Raw genomic sequence first — 14,596 nt, forward strand, 5'->3', positions numbered from 1 at the left:
CTCTGCACCCCTGTGGCAGGGCCTTTGCCCGTTCCCCCAGTTGCAGCAACCTAGCTGGAGTGCCAGGCCTGGGTACAAAAGCATCTTTTCAGCCTGCCGTCCCTGCCTCTGTTCCCACCCCTCTATGAGTGGGCTTGACGCAAATGTCCGGAATGGTTGGAAAACAACAATGATGTATCCCAGCCATGGCCTCCTGGTCCCGCTCCCCCAGCCCCAGCCCTCGCCCTCCTGTTTCTGCTCTCCTATGTACACACAAAGGCATCCACTTTAGTCCAGCGGACACACATGCACACACACCTAGACACAGCCGCTTGAGAAACAGCGCAAATCCCTGCCTCCCACAGCTCCATACCACACAGTTCAGCATCGCTTGAGGCCCGCACCCACAGGCACACGCTCATTTACACAAACGCCACAGCCACCTGGCGCTGTTGCCTTTGGGCCAGGGGAAGGGTCTTCCTCTCTGGAAGGAGGGTTCCTGGGCACAGTGGCTCAGGTGGCCTCCGAGTCCTCTGGGCCTTCCAGCAGCCCAGCGGGTCAGGCTCCTCCTTTGGCCCGGCTGGGGTGGCAGGAGCTCCGAGGGTTGGCTGCTCTTCCTCCATGCCCATCCCTCCGCCATGAGGCCATCCTCGGGGGAACGTCTTTGCTTCAGGCCCACCCGGACCCTGACTGAACTCTCTCCTTGTTTTTGTCTCCCGCCCCCACCAGAAGGTGATGCTTCCGACGGGAGCCGCCTTCCGGTGGTTTCAGTGACGGCGGCGGAACCCAAAGCTGCCCTCTCCGTGCAATGTCACTGCTCGTGTGGTCTCCAGCAAGGGATTCGGGCGAAGACAAATGGATGCACCCGTCTTTAGAACCAAAAATATTCTCTCACAGATTTCATTCCTGTTTTTATATATATATTTTTTGTTGTCGTTTTAACATCTCCACGTCCCTAGTATAAAAAGAAAAAGAAATGAAAAAAATTTTAACTGGTTTTTTGGAAGAACAACAACAAAAAAGAGGTAAAGACGAATCTATAAAGTACCGAGACTTCCTGGGCAAAGAATGGACAATCAGTTTCCTTCCTGTGTTGATGTCGATGTTGTCTGTGCAGGAGATGCAGTTTTTGTGTAGAGAATGTAAATTTTCTGTAACCTTTTGAAATCTAGTTACTAATAAGCACTACTGTAATTTAGCACAGTTTAACTCCACCCTCATTTAAACTTCCTTTGATTCTTTCCGACCATGAAATAGTGCATAGTTTGCCTGGAGAATCCACTCACGTTCATAAAGAGAATGTTGATGGCGCCGTGTAGAAGCCCCTCTGTATCCATCCACGCGTGCAGAGCTGCCAGTGGGAGCTCACAGAAGGGGAGGGAGCACCAGGCCAGCCGAGCTGCACCCACAGCCCCCAGACTGGGGTCCCCCACCCCAACAGTGATGATTTTGGAGAAAAAAGAAAATGAAAGTTCTGTTCTTTTATCCATTGCGATCTGGGGAGCCCCGTCTCGGTATTTCCAATCCTGGCTACTTTCCTTAGAGAAAATAAGTCCTTTTTTTCTGGCCTTGCTAATGGCAACAGAAGAAAGGGCTTCTTTGCGTGGTCCCCTGCCAGTGGGGGTGGGTGCCCGGGGGGCCTGGGCCCCCCTGCCCACGGCCAGCTTCCTGCTGATGAACATGCTGTTTGTATTGTTTTAGGAAACCAGGCTGTTTTGTGAATAAAACGAATGCATGTTTGTGTCACGAAGCACCACTGGCTTCTTGCTCTCCGGTTTTGGGGGGCTGACTTGGGGGCCATTCCTGAGCAGGGGTTGTCTGGGGCCAGCTGGAGGAGGAAGAACAATGACCCAGGGACATTGAGAGCGGGGATTTCTTGGGGACCTCTGGATCCAGAATGGGGGAGAGCAGGAGCAGTCAGCCCAGCAGACAGGAGGGAAAGGCTCTTAACCTGGAAGTCGCTGGAACCGAAGTACTTCAGCGGCCTGGTTCACCTCCTGCCTCCGAATCTAGACCTCCAGGGATCCTCACTCACCTGGGGCCACCTTCTCTGTTCACCTAAGTTCATCGGGGCCCAATGAGTAAAGCAGCCAGCAGAACAAGGCAGGTGGTGGCAGGGCTGAGCCGCCTGTTCAGGGTCTTCTTTCTTTCTTACCTGGCAGGGATCTAGGGCTCCTGTACCCATTCCTCTTTAGGTCTGAGGGCTGCTAGGCTGAGTTCTGAGGGTGTCCTTGGCTTTGACTGTCCCCACTCTCAGAGGGTTTGTTGGTACAAGGTTGTCTGGGACCTCAGAGGTCAGATGTCTGGGGAAGTCATCACACAGCCACATGGTCTGGGCCAGGAAGGGGTGGCAGTGGCGTGCCCCTCCCTGTACATCCCAGAGGCCATCCTGAAGGAGGAGGCTTAGCCACCCACTGGGGGAGTGTTCTCACCCAGCTGCTTTGAGCCTGGCTGAGATGGAGGCTAGACTTGAGGAAGGACTTCCTGACAGTGTTGGGCCCTGGCTTCAGGTAGGTGAGGCTGGAGCAACTTCTGAGGCTGAGTGGGTGCTGAGGTGGGGGAGGTGGGCTATCTTTGCCATTGTCCTGAGAAGCGAAAGCAGCCATTTTGGGTGGGGGTGGTGCTGACCCCCAGCCCCTTCCCAGGTGTCACAAGCTCTCTTCCAGCGCCAGGGCCTCAGCAGCCTGGCCTGGCACAGCAGGGGCAGGCAGGGGCGGTGGGAGGCAGCTTTCAACTTCAGCTCTGCCTGGGAAAAATTCCCTTTCATGTGGCTGCCTGTGATCTCTCCAGGCGGCTCTGCCGAAGGAGGGTGTCCAGCAGGGAGTAGGGGGAGGTGTTGCAGCTGGGGGGCACCCTCACCCCCCAGCACAAGGCAAACGGCGGCACCTCCAGAACCTCGAAGAGGGTGAGGAGGGTCCTCCAGTGGGAATGGGGGGAGCCTGGCTAGCAGGGGGCTGCGGGCAGGAGGCCCCTTCCTGCCCCCACCCGCTGCTGGCATCGCACAGGCTGCAGATGGCCTCAGCCGGCCCTCGTTGGCACACCTACAGGTGTGGGGTGGACGGCTCTGGTGCCAGCCCCGAGGGGGTGCTGTGACTCAGCCGGCCTGTACCTTTCAGTGTGCCAATCCACAGTCCAGCCGCGTCTCCTGAGCCCACTCCCCAGCACACAGCCAAGGCTCAGAGCCCCTCACCCGTTCCAGGCTCAGATCCCTCACCTGTTCCAGCTTCACGCCGCTTTGTGGAAATGGTAAGCCAGCCCCAAAACATGCTGAGGACTCAGTTACCTCATCTGAGAAACGGGGCATTAATTGTTTCCCACATAAAGCTGCCTGAGGATGAAATGCAATCACCCTTGGGAAGGGCCTGGATTGTGGTAAGCTTTGTCAATGGCAGCTGGTGTTGCTATTTTTAAACTATTCACCTAAATCTCACCAAGATGTCGCTTACCTTCTGCCTGGCTGTGTGTCCTCCCTGAAGCCCTGGCTGCTCCCACCTCCCACCTTGGTAGAGTGACCCAGCCTGCAGCAGCTTTCTGTCTCTGGCTCACTCTCACTGCATGTGCTGAAGGCCTCTTGGTCCCCGATGCTCCTGTGTCTTTGGGTCTCCATCTTTCCTGATCTCTAAGCCTCTTTGTGTCCCTGGGTCTCTGCCCTTCCTGTCTCTCCGTCTCTGTATCTGCCTGTATCTTGTACTCTGTCTGTTGCAGGCTCATCCCTGCTGTTCCCCGGTTGACAGAGCCATCCTTAGAGGCAGGCTCCCTGGCAGGGTTGTGCACCCAATTCCACTCACCCCAGTTGCCCTCACCTCTCCTCTGCTACAGTTGGGAAACTGACTTCTGGTGACCTGGGAGACTTTCCTCTGGGTACTCTGTACCCCCACCTGGGTGATCTGGCATTCAGAGCCAGCTCTGGGCACAGAAGGGTGGGGGTTTGAGAGGCTGGGTGCACACACTGGGCTAGAGGTAAGTCCAGACTCCAGGTAGCCCCTGCATGGACCTGTGTGTGTGTGTGTGTGTGTGTGTGTGTGTGTGTGTGTGTGTGTTGCTTTAAGGGCCTAACAATTGTGTGAGGCTTTGTGCAGTAATGTGGCTATGTGTGACATCGGGTGTGACATGAAAATGGGTTTGTGACAGTGTATGGGTGACTGAGATAGGAGACCCTGTTGCCAAGGGTTGATGTATGATGTTAGTGGTCACACTTTGGAATGTTCTGTGATGTTGCGTGCGTGATCTTGTGACACTGTACAATTCTGTAACAGACTCAGTGTGATACCGGCTTGTACAAATGTGATGTTGGGTGATTCTCTGTGGGTGTGTGACATTGGGTGATTGTGGATGTGTGGCAGGTGATTCTGTGTTGAGTGTGTGACATTGGGTGATTGTGGATGTGTGACAGGTGATTCTGTGTTGAGTGTGTGACATTGGGTGGTTCTGTGTGGGTGTGTTACATTGGGTGATTCTGTGTGGGTGTGTGACATTGGGTGATTCTATGTGCGTGTGTGAAATTGGGTTTACAACACGCATGGCGTTGCGTGACCCTAGGGCAAAACTGGATGATTTAATGAGTGTGTGACTTTGTTTCTGTGTGGCCATCATGGATGTGGGCTGGGACTGACATCAGGGATTGTGTGTGTGTGACGTCTCCGTGTGACCATGGTGTGACCCCGTACCCTGTGTGTGTGGTCGTGGCTTTGTCTGTGCACCTGTGATCCTCTCAGTGGTGCTGACACTCTTGCCATGTGTGTCTCTGCCTCTAGCATTTCCTGGGTCCCCGCCCTGACAGCCGTGCATCTCTGGGGAGAGAGTGGAGGATCTGACAGCCCCTCTCACCCTCAGCCTGCACCCTTGCATGGCCCTGAGACCCAGTCTGGTTGGGGGATCTGGCGTGGGGGCAGCAGGCGCAGTTCCCACGGCCGCTGCTGCCCCTGTCCCAGCCTCATCACCGCCGGCTTCAGCTCCACAGAATATCCTGGCAACCCCGGCCTCTTTGTTCTCCGAGGCCGCCAAAGGCCTCTCCCCACCCCAGCCTGCCCAGCGCCTGCCAGGCGCCCCCTCCCCCGACAGCAGCCAGGCTTGGCCTGACCTAGTCTCTAGCTGCCTTTATCCCCCACCCAGACTGAGGCCCCTGTCCCATGCCCTGGACCTGACTCAGAGCTCCAGACGGAGCCTTTGACCCTCTGCTCCAAACTTGCTGTGGTCATGCTGAACAGGAAGAAGGAAGCAGGATAGGTCCTGTGGCTATACTGGGTGATTGTGGGCCAGGAGCTGGGATTTCTGTATGGGTATTTCCCCTTGGCCAAAGGCTGGTTGGAGGCCCAGGGATGGTTTCAGTTTGTCTGGTAAGTTTGCTTCTTTGGCTCCCAGAAGTCTTCAGGACAGGAATTATTACCTGTTTTATTGATAAGAAACCGAAGCCTCTAGAGGGTACGTGACTCCCCCAAGAGCAAGAGCAAGATGGTAGCAGGGACCTGATTAGAACCTAGGCTCCTGGCTACCTTGGGAGAAAGACCAGGTGCCTCCAGGAGGATGGAGAGGGGCCTGGGAGACTGGACACATGGGTCCCTGCTTATTTCCTGGTCACCGTGTGTCAAAGCCATGTTTGTGTATGTGTGTGTATGTGTGTGTCCTTGCTGGATGGCCTTGGCCAAGTGCCCTTACCTCTCTGTGTTCCAATAAAGAAGGACAACATAGCCAGGGATGGTGGGGTGGGGAGCTTGACAGGGTGCTTTGCAGAGCAACAAGGTCATCTCACAGTTAGTGCCAAGACCTACAGCATCTCCAACCGGGACAGATTCTGGCTTGGGGCCCCGGCCTCCATTCCCAGGCTCAGCCCAGCTCTGTGCTGCCACAAAAAAGGAGGCAGCGATGGCTGCATGGCTCGGCTAGAGTCAAGGCCACCTGGGTCTGACCTGATTGCAGCACAAGCTCCCACCCACTCCCAGGTGCCAGAGATGGGTGGATGGAGGTCACTGCACAGCCTGGCCCCAGCCCCCCACTGCCCACCCATAGCCCTGGGCTGAAGACAGCCAGCTACCGTTAGAGGAGGGATAGGCAGCCACCAGCCTGGTAATAACACAGACCTTGGCCCAAACACCCTGCAGGCATGGCACAGAGAGGCCCAGCTGTCCCCTAGGGTCACACAGCCCTGCAGGGAGTCGTGTCCCAGAGGCCGACATCTCCCTTGAGGGCTCTTTCTGCCCCACGGAGTAGAGAATGGCAGGAGAGGGTGGTGGAGGTACAGGAGGGTCCCTTGAGGCTGCCGGCCAGGCTGCCAGTGGGGACACTTTCATCTCTCTCCACCTGTCGACCTGCCATCTCTCAGCGGCATTAAATTCCCCTCCTGCCGGAGAACAAGGGCTGCCTCAGATTCCAAGCAGCAGGGTATGAAGATAGGGCTGGCCCAGAGGAGGTGAGCTGGGCCCTCCAGGGCTCCAGGGCTGGGTGCAAAGCAGCTGGACTCTTGGGGCATAGTGGGGGGGTTCAGGTGGCCACCTGCCACAGCCTGATGCTTCTTCATTTCCTGTTGCCATCTCCCACCTGTCTGACGCCTGGCACCCCCCATCAGAGCTTCCTTGTCCCTTGCAAGCTGGGTCTAGCGTCCCTTGCCCCCTGCCCCCCACCCCCAGCCCATCACAACACTGGTCATTCTTGGTACATGGCCTGGCTTCAGGGCTGTGGTCTGCAGTTCAATAAGGGCGGTCGGTGCTGGCACCTGGTGCATGGAAGGGGTAGGAAACATCTGTAGGCAGAGTAAACACATTCTCTCCTTTTTAGACGTCATTTTCGTCTCACACATTTCCAACCTAATTGGGGGGCTGTCCACAGGTGAGGGAAACTTACTACAAAGAGCCTCCTTCCTCCAGCCCCTGGAGCCCGTACCTCTTGGCTAAAGGCCTTAATGAGATCCTCCTGCCTCAAGGAATAAAGCCTGTGGCCTGTGAGCCAGGCACTGGGCCATTCCAGTGCACTGACACACTCACAACCCATGTGGGGGCGTTAGGCAGTTCTCTCCATTTGACATATGAGAAAGTTAGGGCTCAGAGAGGTAGCAAAACTTACACAAGGTCACACAGTCAGGCTCGTCTGCTTTCGGAAGCTGGCCCTCAGCACCTGGCCATGCTGCGAGGCTTTGGCTGAAAGGACCCCTCCCCCATCCCGCACGCTGCCTGTGATCGTGCCCAGATGCGGGATTAGGGTCGAATATTACTTCCTTAAACTTGTCTGCACTTCTTTTTGTTGTTGGTTTTTTTTTTTTTTTCCGTGAACATATATTGCTATTCAAATTGAAATACCTAATTTATTAATAAATTTATTTAAGTTATTTAACCAAACATTCTCAAGCCCAGAAAGGTGTGTATTTGGGGGCTTGAAGTGGGTACAGCTTGAGTCCACAAAGGCTCCTGCTGCCACCCCCGCTGGTGTCTTCCCGACAGGCTCCCAGCCCCTTGCCTGGCTCTGCAGCCCACCCGGGAGGGGCACCCCCGTGGCTGAGTTTAGGCTCTGCAGCCGTGGGTCAGACTGCTGGGACTAGGGGGGAGCGGCAGCAAGGGTGAGGGCAAGCAGTGCCCGCTGCCGTTGATAAGGCGACGGAACTCTCAGGAGCAAGGACGCAGTGAAGCCATGGAAACATGGCCGAGGTGTGAGGCTGGCTCAGCTGCTTCCCCCAGGTGGCCGCCTCCCAGGCCTGGCAGGGGCCCAGCGAGACAGGTTCCGCCACTGGCTGCCTCACTCCCTGCCCTTCTGGGGGCCAGGTCGGGGCTGCTGACTGTTCAGGCTTGGTGTCACCCAGCCATCTCCCCACGGCCAGGCTGGGGCCAATCCTGGGTCTGAGTAGGGAGGGCCGAGGACAGAGGGAGGAGTGCTCTGAGTTCTCAGGCCCCAAAGCCCTCTTACCCCAGTCAGTCCCTCCCCTTCTACCACCTCCTCCTTCCCTATAAATATGTGTGCATTATTTACCTTAAGCATTTTGATAAATCATAATAGCAGAGACATCTGCTGTCAAAACTGCAAACTGCATTTGGGGCTAGGCTGGTGAATGATGAGGGCTAGAGGCCGGGGTTCAAGGGCTTTGATGGCCTGGGGGAAGTAATACGAATGCCCCCACCCCTCATCCAGGGCTGGGCCTTGAAAGGAACCCAGGCCCCATCCTTTGGGACCCCTCCTCACCAGCCACTTAATCACAAAACCCTCCCACGGAAGCTATCCACCACCCGCCAACTGCGTTCCCTCCTTCCTGCCTCCCTCTGCCTCAGAATTAATGCAGCAGTGACAGCGGCTGAGAAGTCCCCCAGAGCGGAGATTAACTCCCAGGGCAGCTCGGGCGGGGTTGGCCCTGGGAGGCTTGGGGGTGGGGGGGGGTCTGACGCAGAGGCCTCACAAGATTAATCGCCCTGCATCCGGCCTCATCACGAGGGCACCCAGAGCTCTGGGCTCCCACCCCCAGAAGGGGTGCTGGGTCCCGTGTTAGGAGCCTGCTTTGCCTCCTGCAGCCTTCATGGCCCCCAGTCCAACTCGTGGGAGGATTTTGGGAGCTGAGTTTCCTTCTCTTCCCATTTTGGTGGTCCTCAGGGTCCCTGAGGACCAAGCGGCAATCCTGTGGTCTCCTTCTCCCCTACCCCAGCTTCTGTCCTGGCTCAGCAGCCCTGGAAAGGGGAGGCTCTGGCCCTTGCCTCCCTGCCTACTTCTTGCTGGCCCCACTGGTTCCCCAACTCCCATGGCTCCCCGCCCCCTCACCTGCCAGTTCCTTACTACAGAGCTAGAAGTTGGGGTCGCTGCAGGAGGTCCCTGGACCTGCTGTATTTATCTGGGGGGACTCTGAAATGTGTGATGGATCTGATGGCTCTGGGTCTGCTCTCCCGCCAGCCCTCTTGAACCATCCTGGGAGGCTTGTGGAGATAGATGGTGGAGAGAGAAGATCCTGGGCAGATACAGGTGATAAAGCACTGGGGTTAGGACCTGCGTACTGGCCATTCTCAGCCAGTCACTCACTGAGAGTCTTCGAGGGGTTTCAGCAGGTGATATTGAGCTTAGACATGGGAATAAAGTTCCCCAGGCAGGTGGGACCTAAGGGAGGCTGAGCTGTTTTGCACTGAAAACTCCCAAGGTTGGAGTCGGCCTTCAGTGTAAGTCAGAGCTGGGGTACCCTCTTCTATGCCCCCACTGCCCTAAGTGCTCCCCTCACAGCCCTGCTGGGATCACACTGGGTGAACTCATCTGTTCACTTGCTGATCTTCCAAGCTAGAAGGAGCACTCCAGGAGGGAGGGGTTTGTTTGCCTGGCAAATGCCAAATGGTCAATCATGTTGAATCAATGGATGAACTGGAGGAGGACATGGGTTGGCCTGTTGTATATGAGGGGCTGGGGAAAGAACTGTTAGGTCTGAGCTTGGGGAGCCCAGCTGCAGGGCCACCAGCTGGTGAATGCCAAGAGGGGACCCCAAGAAGGTTCAAGAGAAAAGGGGGTCTGGAGCCAGGCACCAGTGGACATTCACAGGCTATGTAACCTACAAAGGCTTTCCTTTCCGGGCCTCAGTTACTCATCGGCAAGTAACATTGGTTTTCAGATATCCTATGAGGGTGGAATGAGAAATCTTGTGTGAAAGGTCCCTGTGAACTCTCTAGCCTTGTGCCCCTTGGTAAGCAAGAGATTCTGAATGGATGGGAAGAGCCAAGAAGGCTTCTTGGAGGAGGTGAGTGAAGCTGAGCCTCAAAGCACCATGCTGCCTACCTAGGAGGCTTTGAGAGTGATACTTCTGGGGCAGTGAGGAGACCACACTGGAGAGAGCCCAGGGGACGATGGGCCAATCTCAAGATCCAAGACAAATGGATATATTTTGTCTTGGGGACAATGGGAGCCAGTGATGGTTCTGGAACCTTTAGTCTTTAGACTTTGGAGGGGCTAAAATGTATCTGGAGTGAAGCCTTTAGTCAATCTAGGGGCAACTTCCCAACCCCACTCTGGGCCCCTGGGAGTGAGGTAGGATGTCAGCCAGAGGCTGATCCCTGACATATCATCTCCTTCCAGGGGAGCCAAACACATTTCACATTAAAAAGTGGAGGGCTGGGATGCGCCAGGTGGCTCATGCCTGTAATCCCAGCACTTTGGGAGGCCAAGGTGGACGGATCACCTGAGGTCAGGAGTTCTTGACCAGCCTGACTAACATGGTGAAACCCCATTTCTACTGAAGATACAAAAATTAGGCCAGGCTCAGTGGCTCATACCTATAATCCCAGCACTTTGGGAGGCCGAGGGGGGTGGATTACAAGGTTAGGAGTTCAAGACCAGCCTGGACAAGATGGTGAAAACCTGTCTCTACTAAAAATTAAAAAAAAATGTTGGACACAGTGGCTCATGCCTGTAATCCCAGCACTTTGGGAGGCCGAGGCGTACAGATCACTGGGTCAGGAGTTTGAAACCATCCTGACCAACATGGTGAGACCCCATCTCTACTAAAATTACAAAAATTTGCTGGGTGTAGTAGTGCACACCTGTAATCGCAGCTACTCGGGAGGCTGAGACAGGAGAATCCCTTGAACCCGGGAGGTGGAGGTTGCAGTGAGCCAAGATCACGCTACTGCACTCCAGCCTGGTGACAGAGCCAGACTGCGTCTCAAAATACATATATGCCGGGCGCGGTGGCTCAAGCCTGTAGTCCCAGCACTTTGGGAGGCTGAGGCGGGTGGATCATGAGGTCAAGAGATAGAGGCCATCCTGGTCAACGTGGTGAAACCCCGTCTCTACTAAAGATACAAAAAATTAGCTGGGCATGGTGGCACGTGCCTGTAATCCCAGCTACTCAGGAGGCTGAGGCAGGAGAATTGCTTGAACCCAGGAGGCGGAGGCTGTGGTGAGCCGAGATCGCGTCATTGCACTCCAGCCTGGGTAACAAGAGCGAAACTCCGTCTCAAAAAAATATATATATATATATATGTTTTGAGATACATATATATATGTGTGTGTGTGTGTATAAAAATTAGCCAGGCAAGGTGGTGGGAGCCTATAATCTCACCTAGTTGGGAGGCTGAGGCAGAGAATTGCTTGAACTCGGTAGATGGAGGTTGCAGTGAGCCGAGATCACACCACTGTATTCCAGCCCAAGCGACAGTGCAAGACTCCGTCTCAAAAAAAAAAAAAAAAAAAAAAAAAAGCTAGGCATTCTGGTGCACACCAATAATCCCAGCTACTCAGGAGGCTGAGGCAAGAGAATCTCTTGAATCCAGAAGCATAAGTTGCACTGAGCTGAGATCACACCACTGTACTCCAGCCTGGGTGACAAAGCAAGACTCTGTCTCAAACAAAAATAAACAAAAAGTGAGGGGTAGGCTTGACCAGAAGTAATCTGTTAGTGTAGGAGTCTTGAATACTCATTACAGGATGGGGAATCCAAGTCACAGAATGGCCAGGCCAGTCAGAGAGCTTCAGGACCCACTCCCTTCCTGGAGATGAGGATAAGAGGACATCTGGCCTCATCCCTAGCCTAGAAGCAGCAGAGTCCTGGGCTGGGAGGCAGAGGGATAGGATTTCTATCCAAGCCCTACCCATAGCTGGATTCATGATCACATGACCAAAGGCATAGCCAGCCCTTCCTGAGCCTAGCTTTCCCAATTAGTGCAATGGACCTTTCAGTATCAATCAGCCAAGGTTCTAGACCTTTTCTGGGGGGTTGAGACTCAAGACAGGGGCTGCAATTTGGGGATCTTTCACTCTAGCCCCTCCCCCACCCCCATGCTGGGCCCCTTCCCTTCTGCTCTTCCACCCATACTTCCCTCACCCCTGACCCTGCAGCCAGCAGCCTCTGCTGCTGTCATCCGTTGTCATGGGAACCTTCCAGCGCTGACCTGATGCAGGCAAGAGCTGGCCCTGAGCTCCTAGCAAGGGAAGCTGAGGGTAGCAGGGGGCAGATGGGGGCACCTGTCCCTGCCAGCTTGGCTGGGTGCTGACACACCCCCAAGGGAATGGGGCATTGGAAGGACGGCCTGGAGGGGTGTGGGCAGGAGTGCAGGGGGTCAGGGCCTGACTGCTCCCAGTTCCTGGGGTGCCTGCTCCTTTTCAGGCCCACCCCCACCCAACCCAGCTCTAGGCTGCTGGTAGGAGGGAGGGGTGGTGGGGACCTTCCCATTTCCCTCACTGTCGATGGGAGCTCAGAGCCCTGAGCTCAGCTCATTCTCGAGGCTAAAAATACCAGGGAGGCAGCAGCAGCAGCTCCCACAACACCCTGTCCACTGCCGCCCCACTCCCAGCAATACACACACACACACACACACACACACGTACACACACACACCCCCCGAAAGCCCAGCCTGGACCAGATATCAAGGTGCTGCTTAACCACACTGTACTGTGGTCCATGGATGTTCCCAAAATCCTGGCCCTGTGTGAGATCCAGATGATCTCCACCTCTGACCCCAATTTGCCATGTGATCTTGGGGTAGTCCTCTGGATTCTCTGGGTCTGGTTTCCCCTTTTGTGTACTAAGGGAGCTACATGGAAGAGGGGAGGCTCAGGAATAGAGTAGAGGGTCAGGGCCCCACCTGCACCATCTCATTTAATTACTGGAGCAGTCCTGACAGCTCCCTGTAGTATGCACTGAGTCAGAATCTGCTTTTTCTAGATGAGTACTCTGAGACCAGAGACGGTGGCTGAAGGCATGCTACTTTAGCTCTTTGAGTTTCAGGTGGCCCTCTCTTGCCCTGTGGTGGCCAACTGGGCTGCTGGGACTTCCAGGCATTTGTCAAAAAATAGATCTTGCCTCCATAGTGGGGCAGGTGTTAGTGGCATCAAATCTCAGAGTAAGTTCCCAGTTTTGCGAACATGACTGGGAATGGGGTGGGGAGGCCGTACCGCCTCTACCCAGGGTCTGGCTGAAGCTTGAGGTGAGTGTTCACACTGCCTGTCTGCAAGGTGCTTGGCCAAGGCCAAGGTGAGGGTCCACACTGCCCATCCAGGGTGGGTGTGGTTGAGATACCGACGAGTAGCCACACTGTCCATTTGGTCAAGGTCTGGTCCTGCGTGAGACTCATATTGTTCATTTACCTGGGCTTGACCAAGGCTGGGGTGTGTCCACGCTACCTGCCTGCCCAGCCTGGCTGGGGTTGGGTTGAGGGTTTACACTGCCCTGCTGGAGTGAAGGTTAAGATGATTAAATACACCGTCCATTTGCCCTGGGCCTAAGTCTTCTTTCCACCAGTTCTGGGCTCATGATTTCATTTGGGGTTTCATATTTTCTCTTCTTTCCTGGAAATGAGAATCATCTTCTCTGCTCATTATTTCTGCTTTCGAAGATCTCAGTTTCATCTAGGGGCCAATGGGAGAAAGATGGGAGCCCCTTGCCATTTCTGGGACCCTCTTGCGGGAACCAGGGAAAATCCATTATGGAAATCACAGCCACTGGGCACTGGGAAACCTGGAAAGCCAGACCCTGGCCTCAGGGATGCCTGGGAGATCCACTGCTGTGGGATCTGAGTCACTGAGTTCCCACACTTCTCCCTGCTAGCCCTGTCATCCAATTCCACTGACATCTTGAGAACAAGGCACACTTTCCCCACAGACCCAAGGCCTCACAGTTTGAAGCCAGTGCTACAGGATCAGAGACTGCATTTTCTGAGTGGGTCAACCAATACTGCAATGCAGAAAGTGGACTTCGAGCCCCACATCCTAATTTTGCAATGCCCCCCTCTTCCCTCCAGCTGTCATGTGTGACCCTGGGCAAGACACTTCATTCCCTTGGGTCTCAGTTTTTCTATCCGTAAAACAGGTGTTCACACCATACCTGTCAGTAAAGGTTGGCACAAGGATTAAATGAGATAGTCCCATAAAGTGTCTGTCAGAGTAATAATTATTTCTGGAGGCTAGCAGGGAAGGGGCATGCTCCAAAAGAATTCTGGGGCCCCCAACTGTCAGCCCAGTCCAGTGGTACTGAGGCCTTTAAAAAAAAAAAAAAAAGAATTCTGGACATTTTTGTTGTTATTGTTGTTTTTTGGAGACAGGGTCTCGCCTGACTCTGTCACTCAGACTGGAGTGCGAGTAGCATGCTCACTGCACCTGGACCCCCCAGGCTCAAGCAATCCTCCCACTTCAGCCTCCTGAGTAGCTGGGACTACAGGCACATGCTACCATGCCCAACTAAGTTTTAAATTTTTTTTATATACACGGGGTCTTGCTATGATGCCCAGGTTGGTCTCAAACTCCTGGGCTCAAGTTATTCTTCCGCCTCTGCCTCCCAAAGTGCTGGAATTATAGGCATGAGCCACCATGATTGGGCATTTGTTCATTAATTAGTGCAGTGCAGGGAGCTGTGTTGGTTGCTGGATCTTGGGGCCTAAAACCCTAGCTGGGATTCCCTACTCTGAACCAGGGGCCTCCAAAACAGGAACAACGCCCATTAGTTTTATGAACGCGTTTTCAGTCCATGAACGGATGCTCTTAGGTAAAACATTAATAAACTGCATCACATTGTTGGGGAAAATTAAATGTAAATTAGATAATTAAAAACGAAGCTGATGCCCGCTGCTTGGTGCTATTACCTCTTATTAAAAGTTATGAGAGGTGGCCCTGGGTGGAGGCTGGTTGGAGGGTTCCAGTGAGGGTGGGGACAGCAAGGGGACTGTTTGACCTTTGGAAG

At 54.5% G+C, this 14,596-nt stretch overlaps 1 protein-coding gene across 6 annotated transcripts in view; it reads left to right on the plus strand.

Annotated features, from left to right (window-relative positions):
• CXXC5 (CXXC finger protein 5) overlaps window positions 1–1,729 on the plus strand; it is a 38,801-nt gene extending 37,072 nt beyond the window's left edge. For all 6 annotated transcript variants that reach the window (XM_074380227.1, XM_039468311.2, XM_003933911.4 and 3 more), the window contains exon 3: window positions 709–1,729. In XM_074380227.1, coding sequence (XP_074236328.1) covers window positions 709–753 — 45 coding nt within the window. In that variant the 3' untranslated portion in view covers window positions 754–1,729. The remainder of the gene's footprint in view (window positions 1–708) is intronic.
• The last annotated feature ends 12,867 nt before the right edge of the window (window positions 1,730–14,596 follow it).

The sequence above is a fragment of the Saimiri boliviensis genome, chromosome 1 (assembly GCF_048565385.1).
Source record: "Saimiri boliviensis isolate mSaiBol1 chromosome 1, mSaiBol1.pri, whole genome shotgun sequence".
NCBI classification, from domain to species: domain Eukaryota; kingdom Metazoa; phylum Chordata; class Mammalia; order Primates; family Cebidae; genus Saimiri; species Saimiri boliviensis.